The sequence below is a fragment of the Gorilla gorilla genome, chromosome 6 (genome assembly GCF_029281585.2).
Source record: "Gorilla gorilla gorilla isolate KB3781 chromosome 6, NHGRI_mGorGor1-v2.1_pri, whole genome shotgun sequence".
NCBI classification, from domain to species: domain Eukaryota; kingdom Metazoa; phylum Chordata; class Mammalia; order Primates; family Hominidae; genus Gorilla; species Gorilla gorilla.
In genome coordinates, this window is record NC_073230.2 from 13381901 (window position 1) to 13395133 (window position 13233).

At 47.8% G+C, this 13233-nt stretch overlaps 1 protein-coding gene across 14 annotated transcripts in view; it reads right to left on the reverse strand.

The window, feature by feature from the left end:
• The window catches only part of LOC101143487 (radial spoke head 10 homolog B), a 62236-nt gene that overhangs the window by 40391 nt on the left and 8612 nt on the right, over positions 1–13233 (reverse strand). For 11 of the 14 annotated variants that reach the window (XM_031012831.3, XM_031012830.3, XM_055346513.2 and 8 more), the window contains 6 exons: positions 11688–11861; positions 10000–10085; positions 8904–9024; positions 7002–7178; positions 4078–4222; positions 2307–2428 (listed from right to left, as the gene is read on the reverse strand). In XM_031012831.3, coding sequence (XP_030868691.2) covers positions 2307–2428; positions 4078–4222; positions 7002–7178; positions 8904–9024; positions 10000–10085; positions 11688–11861 — 825 coding nt within the window. Of the gene's footprint in view, positions 1–2306; positions 2429–4077; positions 4238–7001; positions 7179–7339; positions 7392–8903; positions 9025–9999; positions 10086–11659; positions 11862–13233 lie in introns of those variants that run through there. The other 3 variants (XM_055346514.2, XM_031012832.3, XM_055346516.2) reach the window with 2 other exon arrangements.

Below are 13233 nucleotides of genomic sequence, written 5' to 3' on the forward strand. Positions count from 1 at the left end.
TAGCTGTGATAACAGGTGCCCACCACCACGCCCAGCTAATTTTTGTATTTTTGGTAGAGATGGGGTTTCACCATATTGGCCAGTCTGGTCTTGAACTCCTGACCTCAGGTGATCCGCCTGCCTCGGCCTCCCATAGTGTTACGATTACAGGCGTCAGCCACGGCACCTGGCCAAGAAGCATTTTATTCTTTCCACCCACCCCCCTTGGTCAATAAAATGCCATCTCCGACCAACAGTAAAAACAAAACAAAACAAGTTATCTGGAAAGTAGACTTCCTTTCGCATGGCAATGTGCTGGCTTCCTCTCTCAGTGGCGGCAACAAAATTCTATTGTCTGCAGATCCTTATCCTTCATCAACATATGTGCAAAAATCCTCAACAAAATAAGTTGAATCCAGCAATATATAAAAAGAATAGTAGCCACGCGTGGTGGCTCATGCCTGTCATCCCAGCACTTTGTGAGGCTGAGGCGGGAGGATCGCTTGAGCCTGGGAACTCGAGACCAGCCTGTGCAACATAGTAAGACTGTGTCTCAACTGAAAATTAAAAATTAAAGAAATTAACTGGCCGGGCGTGGTGGCTCAAGCCTGTAATCCCAGCACTTCGGGAGATCAAGGCAGGCGGATCACAAGATCAGGAGATCCAGACCATCCTGGCTAACACGGTGAAACCCTGTCTCTACTAAAAATACAAAAAATTAGCCAGGCGTGGTGTAGACCCAGCTACTCGGGAGGCTGAGGCAGGAGAATGGCGTGAACCCGGGAGGTGGAGCTTGCAGTGAGCGGAGATCGTGCTACTGCACTCCAGCCTGGGCGACAGAGCAAGACTCCCTCTCAAAAAAAAAAAAAGAAAAAAAAAATTAACCAGACACAGTAGCAAGTGCCCGTATAGTCCCAGCTACTCAGGAAGCTGAGGCGGGAGGATTGCTTAAGCCCAGAAGGTCAAGACTGCAGTGAGCTGAGATCGCACCACTTCACTCCAGCCAGGGTGACAGAGCAAGACCCTGTTTCAAAAAGAAAAAAAAAAAAAAAGATAATATAGCAGTACCAAGTAGGGTTTATCCTAGAATTGCAAAGCTGGGTTAACATTTGAAAAATCAATCAATGTAATTCACAGACTGAGGAAGAACCAAATGATTCTATCAACTGAAGCGTTTCACAGAATTTCACATCCATTCATGAAAAGCACCCTCAGCAAATTAGGAACAGAAAGGAATACCTCAACCTGATAAACAGCATATACAAAACACATGCAACTCACACCACACATAGGGCTGAAAGTCTGAAAGAAGCAATATTCCGCCAGGTGCAGTGGCTCACGCCTGTAATCCCAGCACTTTGGGAGGCTGAAGCGGAAGGATCACCTGAGGTCAGGAGTTCGAGACCAGCCTGGGCAACACAGTGAAACTCCATCTCTACTAAAAATACAAAATATAGCTGGGGGTGGTGGTGCATGCCTGTAATCCCAGCTACTCAGGAGGCTGAGGCAGGAGAATCCCTTGAACGCGGGAGGCGGAGGTTGCAGTGAGCTGAGACCGTGCCATTGCGCTCCAGCCTGGGCGACAAGAGGGACTCCGTCTCAAAAAAAAAAAAAAAAAAGCAATATTCATGGTGGTTGCTTTACTCACCTCCCTCTGTCACACTTCACCTTTTAGGATTTTCCCCAGACCCTTGATGCCCTTAAGCTGCCCCAAATTCCCCACACATGCAGCCCTGCCCTCTACACAGCGTCCTGTTCTCCAGAACCACTCACCCCATGCCCTACCCTCATAATGAGACATTCAGAGAATGCGAAGAACAGGATGCAGGGTCCTAAGGGAGACAGAGCCCTACCTGGGTGGCTTCAGGCATTTGTTACGCTGAGCATTCATTCCTGCTTTTGAAAACGCAATTCAACTGAATAAACACGTATAATCTAAAGCATTGTTCTAGGCCGGGCGTGGTGGCTCACACCCATAATCCCAGTACTTTGGGAGGCCGAGGTGGGCCAATCACCTGAGGTCAGGAGTTCCAGACCAGCCAGGCCAATATGGTGAAACCCCGTCTCAACTAAAATACAAAAAAATAGCCAGGCGTAGTGGCCCACACCTGTAATCCCAGCTACTGGGGAGGCTGAGGTGGGGGAGGCTTGAACCCGGGAGGCAGAGGTTGCAGTGAGCCAAGACTGCGCCACAGCACTCCAGCCTGGGCGATAGAGCAAAACTCGGTCTCAAAAAACAAAACAAAAAAGAAGACATTCAACACGTGACAGCAGTCACCAGCTATATTTCCCCAGGATGCAACTCATACCAATCAAAAAGATTTTACCTGCTTCTTTTCTTCAGGTTGGACTGTCTCAGGGTACATGTCCAGGAGCAAACTTAGATCCAGCTCAATGCTCGATCCCAACACAGAATGACTTTCACTGCCATCAAGCTTTCTGATCAGTTCTAATGAATGAAGGCAAACACAGGGGATAAGTATAGTTTGTTTGGTGGGTTTTTTTTGTTTTGTTTTGAGACAGGGCCTCACTCTGTCGCCCAGGCTGGAGTGCAGTGGCATGATCTCAGTTCACTGCAACCTCTGCCTCCCAGGCTCAAGCCATCCTCCCACCTCACCCTCCTGAGTAGCTGCGACTACAGACATGCACCACCACGACCAGCTAATTTTTGTATTTTTTGTAGACACAGGGTTTCACCATGTTGCCCAGGCTGGTCTCTAACTCCTGACCTCAACTGATCCGCCTGCCTTGGCCTCCCAAAGTGCTGGGATTACGGGCATGGGCCACCACACCCATCCTTGGAGATAATTATGAAAAACAATGTTCAAATTTCTCAATACTATGTCACAATGATTTTCCACCAAAATGTGATGCAAGAATATTCCAAAAACCTACTAAGAACACAGGCGGAAAAATGGCTCATGCCTTTAATCCCAGCACTTTGGGAAGCCAAAATGAGAGGTTAAGGCTGCAGTGAGCTATGACCACGCCACTGCACTCCCACCTGGGCAAGAGAGTGAGATCCTGTCTCTAAAAAAAACGTTTTTTAAAAGCAGTTGCCAGCCAGGCACAATGGCCTGCAGCTGTAATCTCAGCACTTTGGCAGGCCGAGGCAGGAGGATTGTGTGAGGACAGGAGTTTGAATCAGCCTGGGCAACAGAGTGAGACCCTGCCTCTACAAAAAGTTTAAAAATTAGCTAGGCCTGGCCAGGTGTGGTGGCTCACACCTGTAATCTCAGCACTTTGGGAGGCCAAGGTGGGCGGATCACGAGGTCAGGAGTTAGAGACCAACCTGAGCAACATGGTAAAACCCCGTCTCTACAAAAAATACAAAAATCAGCTAAGCATGGTAGCACACGCCTATAATCCCAGCTACTCAGGAGGCTGAGGCAGCAGAATCTCTTGAACCCGGGAGGCGGAGATTGCAGTGAGCCAAGATTGCACTGCTGCATTCCAGGCTGGGCGACAGAGCGAGACTCCGTCTCAAAAAGAAAAAAAAATTAGCTAGGCATGGTGGTGTGTGCCTGTATTCCCAGCTATGGGGAAGGCTGAGGTGGGAGGATCACTGGAGCCCAGGAGTTTGAGGCCACAGTGAACAGTGATCGTATCCTGCTACATCCTGGGTGATAGAGCGAGATTTTGTCTCAAATTTTTTTTTAAAAAAGGAGTTGCTCACAGAGGACTTCTGTTTTCTGAAGTGTTCGGTGTATTTTCATGAGTGAACACCATGGATAAAAACAGATGAATTTTATTTTTATTTTTTCCATTTTATTTATTTATGAGACGGAGTCTCTCTCTGTTGCCCAGGCTGGAGTGCAATGGTGCAGTCTGGGCTCACTGCAACCTCTGCCTCCCGGGTTCAAGCCATTCTCCTGCCTCAGCCTCCCGAGTAGCTGGGATTACAGGCGCCTGCCACCACGCCGGGCTAATTTTTTTTTTATTTTTAATTGAGATGGGGTTTCACCATGTTGGCCAGGCTGGTCTCGAACTGCTGACCTCGTGATCCGCCAGCCTCGGCCTCCCAAAGTGCTAGGATGACAAGCATGAGCCACCACGCCCGGCCAATGAATTTTATTTCAACAGGTGAATGCTTCCTACCGGCGCTCCTGGACAATCTTGGGGCAACTCCTGAAGACAGGTCCAGGCAGCTGATGAATTCAACTTCAAGATCTGGAAACCCGGCTATGTGGTCATTGGAGAATGCGCCTTCGTACACACGCCCGTTCTTGAAAGTTAATCGGCCCTGCAGACAGAAAAACTTTTTACAGTTTAGGAAAAGTTTTCTTAGCAAAACACTGGTAAAGCTGGGTGCGGTGGCTCACGCCTGTAATCCCAGCATTCTGGAAGGCTGAGGCGGGCAGATCACAAGGTCAGGAGCTCAAGATCAGACTGGCCAACATGGTGAAACCCCATCGCTACTAAAAATACAAAAATTAGCCAGGCCTGGTGGCAGGCACATGTAATCCCAGTTACTCGGGAGGCTGAGGCAGGAGAATCGCTTGAACCCGGGAGGCAGAGGTTGCAGTGAGCCAAGATCGTGCCACTGCACTCCAGCCTAGGTGACAGAGTGAGACTCCATCTCAAAAAAAAAAAAAAAAAAAAAAAAGGAAAGAAAAACATGGGTAAATATACATCAATAGTTTTTTCAAGGGTGTGGAGCTTTTTGTTTTGAAAATATGCACTTACTCTACATATAATCAGGCTCCTGGGTCTCATGCACTGTATAAGTCCTCTCTCTCGTCCTCCTTTTCCTATTCCTCCCCCTCCCCTCTCTCTCTCCCCGACAATCTTTCTCCAACTTTAAGCACCTCTAGGCCACAGAATGTGTCTTATTAAACTACGCTAGTGACCAGCAGAACGCCCATCACACAATACAGACTCCCTGATTTTTTTTTTTGAGACGGAGTCTCGCTCTGTGCCCAGGCTGGAGTGCAGTGGCACGATCTCAGCTCACCGCAAGTTCCGCCTCCTGGGTTCACGCCATTCTCCTGCCTCAGCCTCCTGAGTAGCTGGGACTACAGGCGCCTGCCACCACACCCAGCTAAGTTTTTGTATTTTTAGTAGAGACGGGGTTTCACCATGTTAGCCAGGATGGTCTCGATCTCCTGACCTCGTGATCCATCCGCCTCAGCCTCCCAAAGTGTTGGGATTACAGGCGTGAGCCACCGTGCCCCACAATTTTTTTTTTTTTTGAGGTGGAGCCTCGCTGTCACTCAGGCTGGAGTGCAGTAGCACAGTCTTAACTCACTGCAACCTCCGCCTCCTGGGTTCAAGCAATTCTCCTTCCTCAGCCTCCCGAGTGGCTGGGATTACATGCGTGCACCACCACACCCAGCTAATTTTTGTATTTTTAGTAGAGATGGGGTTTCATCATGTTGGCCAAGCTGGTCTCGAATTCCTGACCTCAAGTGTTCCGCCCACCTCGGCCTCCCAAAGTGCTGGGATTACAGGCCTGAGCCACTAAGCCTGGCCAAGACTCCCTGAGATTTGTCAAACCCAGGCCAACAGTCAGTTACTGATTCAGAAGTGGGTAAATGACCCAATTTGGCTCTGTGAAATGAAAGACCTTTTTAGAGACCTTCTGTAAAAAGTTCCTCCTTTTCTTCTAGTTAGCATGGTATGTGGATATGAAAGCTGGAACCACAGCAGCCGTCTTGCAATCATGAGGGAGGAAAAACACAAGGGTGAAAGTGACATGGTGGGAGATATCGTGGATAGATGGAGGAGAAATCCTGACAGCTCTGAGTTGCTGAATCAAACCATTATTCTGTATTTCACATGGCAGACGACACTAGATTGTCTGTTACTTGCAAACCAAAACCACCCTCATACACACACACACACATGCACACACACACCAAAAACTGATTAAATAACCACTAAATATATAGGAAATCAATGACCATTGAAACTATTTTGCCAAGCACAGTGGCTCATGCCTGTCATCCCAGCACTTTGGGTGGGAGGATCACTTGAGACCAGGAGGCCAGCTTGGCAAACATGGCAAAACCCCTGTAACTACTAAAAAAAAAAAAAAAAGAGCCGGGTGTGGTGGCGCACACCTGTAATCCCAGCTACTCTAGTGGCTGAGGCACAAGAATCACTTGCACCCGGGAGGCAGAGGTTGCAGCGAGCCGAGATCACGCCACCGCACTCCAGCCTGGGCAACAGAGCGAAACTCTGTCTCAAAAAAAAGAAAAAAAAGTCATGTAATCACCTTAGCAAAACAGTAAGTTATCCTATACAAAACAGATAATGTAATTTAATCGAGAATGACATGCCTTTTGTCAAAAAGAGTTCTGTAGATGGATGGTGATGGTTGCGCAACAATGCGAATGTGCTTAATGCCACTGGACTGTGCACTTAGAAATGATTAAGATGGTAAATCTTATGTGTACTCTACCACAATTAAAATTAAAAAGAAATCTAGAGTGCCTAGATTTACATCAGACAAAATAGACTTCAGAGAAATGAAAATTACCAGGGTTGGCCAGGCGTGGTGGTTCACGCCTGTAATCCCAGCACTCTGGGAGGCCAAGGAGGGTGGATCACCTGAGGTCAGGAGTTCGAGACCAGCCTGGCCAACATGACGAAACCCTGTCTCTACTAAAAATACAAAAATTAGCCAGGCATGGTAGCCAACGCCTGTAATCCCAGCTACTCATGAGGCTGAGACAGGAGAATCACTTGAACCCGGGAAGCAGAGGTTGTAGTGAGCTGAGATCACACCACTGTACTCCAACCTGGACAACAGAGCAAGACTGCATCTCAAAAAAAAAAAAGAAAATGAGCAGGGTTAATGAGGAACATTACGTGATGATCGAAAGAGCCAATGCACCAATACATAATAATCCTCCATGTACACGCACCTAACAAAGCTGCAAATATTTGAATCAAAACTGATAGATGTGAAAGCAGAATAGACAAATCTGCAATTATCCTTGGACATTTCAATTGCTTTACATAATTTCAATGGCTTTACATAACTGTTTGAAATGTGATCCTCCCAGGTCTATACTCACCATGCCGTGTTTCTTATTGGAAACCCATTCTCCATCATACATGGCTCCACTGGCATAATAAAACTTGCCACGTCCGTGACGATATCCATTTACAAACTCCCCTATGTATTCATTTCTCAAAGGATACTGGGAACTGCGGATTCTCTTTAGAAACCACGTGTGTGTTCCAAAGCCATTCTGAAAAGAAAGCAGACTGCCATCAGAAATGCACAAAGCAGTTTCTCTCTTTACCCGGATCCCCTTAAAATTAGGATAAATACAATGAAAACTGGAAAGGGCAAAGAACTTGGACTCTGGAGTCACACAGACTTGGGTTCAATTTCAGCTCAGCTACTTACTAAGGAGTCTTTTGAAATAAGGCAGATCACTTAAGCCCTCTAAGTTCCTCATCTGTAAGACAGAAATGACACCTTCCCCTCAGGTTAGATATAAAGCAGTTTGAAACCAGCCTGGCCAACATGCTGAAACCCCGTCTCTACTAAAAAGTGAAGATAAGCGTACATAAAGTGCCTGGCTTGATCATGAAGATTTTCATGGTTATTTTAAATGTTGGGGTTTATTTGCTTTTACATATTTTTGTTTTTTGAGAAAGGGTCTCACTCTGTTACCCAGGCTAGAGTATGGCACAATCTTGGCTCACTGCAGCCTCAACCTCCAAGACTCAAGTGATCCTCCCACCTCAGCCTCCCAAGTAGCCAGGACTACAGGCACCAGCGACCACTCCCGGCTAATTTTTATATTTTTAGTAGAGGTGGGGTTTCACCATATCACCCAGGCTGGTCTCAAACTCCTGGCCTCAATCCTCAGGTGATCTCCCAAAGTGCTGGGATTACACGTGTGAGCCACTGCGCCCAGCCTAAATTTTTATTTTTTAAAGATACCGATTGGGCTGGGTGCTGTGCCTCATGCCTGTAATCCCAACGCTTTGAGAGGCAGAGGTGGAAGGATCACTTGAGCCTCAGAGTTCAAGACCAGCCTGTGTAATAAAGTGAGACCTCGTTTCTAAAAAATAAAATAAAATAAAAAATTATTTTTTTAGTTAGCCAGGCATGGTGGCAGTGGGCACCTCTGTAGTCTCAGCTACAGGGGAGGCTGAGGTGGGAGGATCGCTTGAGCCAAGGAGGTAGAGAGCCCTGATTGCACAGCTGCAGTCCAGCCTGGGCAACAGAGCAAGACTGTCTCTAAAAACAAACGAACATGCTGGGCGCTGTGGCTTACGCTTGTAATCCTAGCACTCTGGGAAGCCGAGGCGGGTGGATCACTTGAGGTCAGGAGTTCAAAACCAGTCTGGCCAACATGGTGAAACCCCGTCTCTACTGAAAATACAAAAAAAAAAAAAAAAAAAATTAGCCGGGCCATGGTGGTGGGTGCCTGTAATCTCAGCTACTTCAGAGGCTGAGGCAGAAGAATTGCTTGAACCCAGGAGGTGGAGGCTGCAGTGAGCTGAGATCATGCCACTGCACTCCAGCCTGGGCAACAGAGCAAGACTCTGTCTCTAAAAACAAACAAACAGGCTGGGTGTGGTGGCTCATGCCTGTAATCCTAGCACTTTAGGAGGCTGAGGCGTGCGGATCACTTGAGGTCCGGAGTGCGAAACCAACCTGGCCAACATGGTGAAACCATGTCTCTACTAAAAATACAAAAAAAACAATTAGCCCGGCTGTGGTGGTGGTGGGTACCTGTAATCTCAGCTACTCCAGAGGCTGAGGAAGGAGAACTGCTTGAACCCGGGAGATGGAGGCTGCAGTGAGCCAAGATTGCGCCACTGCACTCCAGCCTGGGAGACAGAGAGAAACTCTGTCTCAAAAATAAAAAAAAAAAACCCAAAAAGAAATATACATGTGTTGAGAATCGGCGGAGCGTCCGCCTGTGGGTATAAGCTGCTACCCCGCCCGGGTGTACCTGGATGCCCCTCTCCCACCGCCCGGTGTACTCTTCGTTGGTGGTCAGCCACCTCATCCTCCCCTGCCCGTGGCGCATGTTGTCTTCCCACTGGCCTTCGTATATATTTCCAGATTTATAACTAGGATGAAAGAAACCAAAGAAAAACAGTTACCTCCTACACAACATTTACCTTTAAGACATTCTTTTAAACACTCCCCTTGAGCTCCTTTGAAGAAATCCACCCCTTGTACTTATACAATCTTCTCTGTATTTAAATTCAGGCCAGGCGTGGGGGCTCACGCCTGTAATCCCAGCACTTTGGGAGGCCGAGGCTGGAGGATCACCTGAGGTTGGGAGTTTGAGACCAGCCTGACCAACATGGAGAAACGCCATCTCTACTAAAAATATAAAATTAGCCCAGCTACTTGGGAGGCAAAACTCCATCTCAAAAAAAAAAAAAAAAAAAAATACAAAAATTAGCCGGACATGGTGGCAGGCACCTGTAATCCCAGCTATTCAGGAGGCTGAGGCAGGAGAATCACTTGAACTCAGAAGTTGGAGGTTGCAATGAGCCGAGATCATGCCACTGCACCCTAGCCTGGGCAACAGAGTGAGACTGTCTAAAAAATAAATAAATAAAAATAAGTAAAATTTAAAAAAAATCAATGGATAGGCTCATGGTCCTAAGGGAGCAGAATGAGTCACTTTATTAAATCTTCTGACTATTTAATAAGGGGACAAAGTGGGTAAGAGCCGGGTTTTTAAAATCTTTTAATAATTCCCTATTGTATCATGATTAGTTAATATTTGGCCAGTTTTTGAGATGGGATCTCACTGTGTCACCAGGCTGGAGAGCAGTGGTGTGATCATGGCAGGAGAATTGCTTGAACCCAGAAGGCAGAGGTTGAAGTGAGCTGAGATGGCACCACTGCACTCCAGCCTGGGTGACAGAACAAGACTCCGTCTCAAAAAAAAGAGAAAAAATCCACTCTGCTTAGAGAGAAAATGTTCTGTGCAACTTTTGCATCTTACTTTTAAATATCTGAGGTGAACACTATTGGGCCCACAAACACTTCTTCATCTACACCCCAAGCGCGGCGGTGGTCATACCTACCATCTTATTCCCCAGCCCTTTTTGATGTTTTGCACCCAGTCTCCCTCGTACCAACACGTACCCTCTTGATTGTAATAAATGGAGCCCTGAAACAAATAATGTCATCTTTAAAACTATCAAGCCTCATGATACAAATGCTTTGTCAAATGTAAGGATATTAACTTAAAAAGTAGAACCTACACAGAGGTCAATGTCATACATAGGCAAGACATGTAAACTGCTATTTTTCTGTTTTGCTATCAAGAAAATGGTAAAACTGCTGCACAAAGGGAAATGAGATAATGTCACAAATCAATTGCTCCTTAATAAAGTGCCATATTGGCCAGGCACGGTGGCTCATGTCTGTAATCCCCGCACTTTGGGAGGCCGAGGTGGGCGGATCACAAGGTCATGAGTTCAAGACCAGCCTGGCCAACACGGTGAAACCCCGTCTCTACTAAAAACACAAAAATTAGCTAAGAGTGGTGGACCGTGCCTGTAATCCCAGCTACTTGGGAGGCTGAGGCAGGATAATCGCTTGAACCTGGGAGGCAGAGGTTGCAGTGAGCCCAGATCGTGCCACTGCACTCCAGCCTGGGCAACAGAGCAAGACTCCATCTCAAAATAAAATAAAATAAAAAGTGTCATATTAAGGCACAGAATGACTGTATTCATCATATTCGAGTATATTCATTCTATCCAGTAACTATTAGTCAATTAAGTACCTAGAGAAATCCTGTCTGTTGCCACCTGGAGTGAACAGTTGCGCCTTCCATGTAACGGAAGGTCACTCTCTCTTAGGCACCAGATCCATTGTTGTTTTACCCATTTGGACATGCTACTCATTACCGCCTCCGAGTATAAGTGAGCATAGAGTACCCTTTGTTTGATCTACATAGAAAAGCCTCAAAAGGCTTTTTCACAGGTTTATCTGTGTGTGTGAGAGAGAGAGAATTTTCTATCTTCTTTCTCATGATCAGGCAAACTCATTCCTTCTTGCAGCCATGCAGATGCTGCTGTCTAGAAGTCACCACCCCAATCCCTCCAATATGTCTCAAGCAATCTGCTGTAAAACACACACACACACACACACACACCACAACAACAACAACAACACAACTCAATAAATAGCCTATTAAAGCCTGCATACAGCCAGGCACAGTGGCTCACGCCTGTAATCCCAGCACTTTGGGAGGCTGAGGCGGGTGGATCACTTGAGATCAGGAGTTCAAGACCACCCTGGCCAACATGGCGAAACCCCATCTCTACTAAAAATACAAAAATTAGCTGGGCGTGGTGGTGCACACCTGTAGTCCCAGCAACCTGGGAGGCTGAGGCGGGAGATTTGCTTGAACCCGGGAGGCAGAGGTTGCAGTGAGCCGAGATGGCACCATTGCACTCCAGCCTGGGCGACAGAGCAAGACTCCATCTCAAAAAAAAAAAAAATTAATAAAATGGTTAATTTATGTGATGTGAATTTCACCTCAATAAACAAAAAGTGAATATGCCCTGGACAGCGCCGCTAGCCCCTACCCCCTTCTCTCCCTCCATGTGGCCACCCAGCCCCTCCCCTGCCCTCCACATGGCCACCCCACCCCCCTTCTGCCCCCCCGACCCCCCCGACCTTGCCCCCTCATGGCTGCCCCCCCATGTCCGCCCACCCCCTTCACTCCTGCCCCACCTGCCCTCCACGTGGCCACCTCGCCCACCTTCCCGTGCCGCTTGCCATTGCACCAGTGGCCGATGTAGGACACAGGCTGGGTGCTGCACTTGAACATCCCGAATCCGTTCCTCATGCCGTTGACCACTTCGCCTTCATACATGCTGCCGTCCGGCCACGTGTACACGCCGTGGTTCATCGGGACATTCTTCACAAAGTCGCCCTGAAGCAGAACGGCCATGGGGTGACAGAAGGAAGCGTTGGGGGGTGGGGGCGGGAATGCCTAGTCCTGCGGGCGGTTCCAGGAGCTGCTTGACCTCTGATTCTGTTCTTGCCTCTCCTGTGGACACACTGAACATCCCCCTCACATTCTCTCTCTTCCTTCCTTGTCTGCTCTCATCGCATCCTCTCTCATCTGACCCGACCAGTGGGCGGAAGCTCAGGCAGGAGGAAATATCTGGGAGGTTGCAGGTCGACCAAGTTCGAAGAAGCAAGCAGGTGACGTTGGAAAGTGCTGGCTTCCAATCCTGACCTGGGGAACTTCAGATTCTTAGAACCCACCTTGGCAGGGCGCAGTGGCTCACACCTGTAATCACAGCACTTTGGGAGACTGAGGTGGGAGGACTGCTTGAGGCCGGGAATTTGAGGCCAGTCTGGGCAACCTAGGAAGACCCTGTCTCTAGAAAAAGATTTTATTTGTTTTTGTTTTTATTTTTGAGACAGAGTCTCACTCTGTCGCCCAGGCTGGAGTGCAATGGCGCCATCTCGGCTCACTGCAACCTCTGCCTCCCGGATTCAAGCAATTCTCCTGCCTCAGCCTCCCAAGTAGCTGGGATTACAGGCACCCATCATCACACCCTGCTAATTTTTTGTGTATTTTTAGGAGAGACGGGGTTTTGCCATGTTGGCCAGGCTGGTCTCGAACTCCTGACCTGAGGTGATCCACTTGCCTCAGCTTCCCAAAGTGCTGAGATTAACAGGCATTTAACAGGCATGAGCCATCATGCCTAGTTTTTGGTTTTTTTTGTTGTTTTTTTTTTTTGTTTTTTTGAGACAGGGTCTCACCCTGTCACCTAGGTTGGAGTGCAGCAGCACAATCATAGCTCACTGCAGCCTCGACCTCCCAGGCTCAAGAGATCCTCCCACCACAGCCCCCCAAGTAGCTGAGACTACAAGTGTGTGTGCCACCAAGCCTCACTAATTTTTAAATTTTTTGTGGAGATGGAGTTTCTCTATGTTGCCCAGGCTGGTCTGGACTCAAACTCCCAGCCTCAAGTGATCTTCCCACCTTGGCCTCCCAAGTAGCTGGGACTACAGGTGCTGGCCACCAAGGTGCAGTGGTGCACGCCTATAATCCCAGCACTTTGGGGGTGCTGAGGTGAGAGGATCTGTTGAGCCCAGGAGGTTGAGGCTGCAGTGAACTATGACCACTGCATTCCAGCCTGGGCGACAGAGCAAGATCCTGTCTCTAATGAAAAAAAAAAATAACCCGCTCGAAGGAGGTGAATTCACTGTTCCCTCCAGGCTTAGTGATGACTGGGGACATCCCTCTTTCTTTTTCCTTTTTTTTTCAAGCTGGAGTTTTGCTCTTGTTG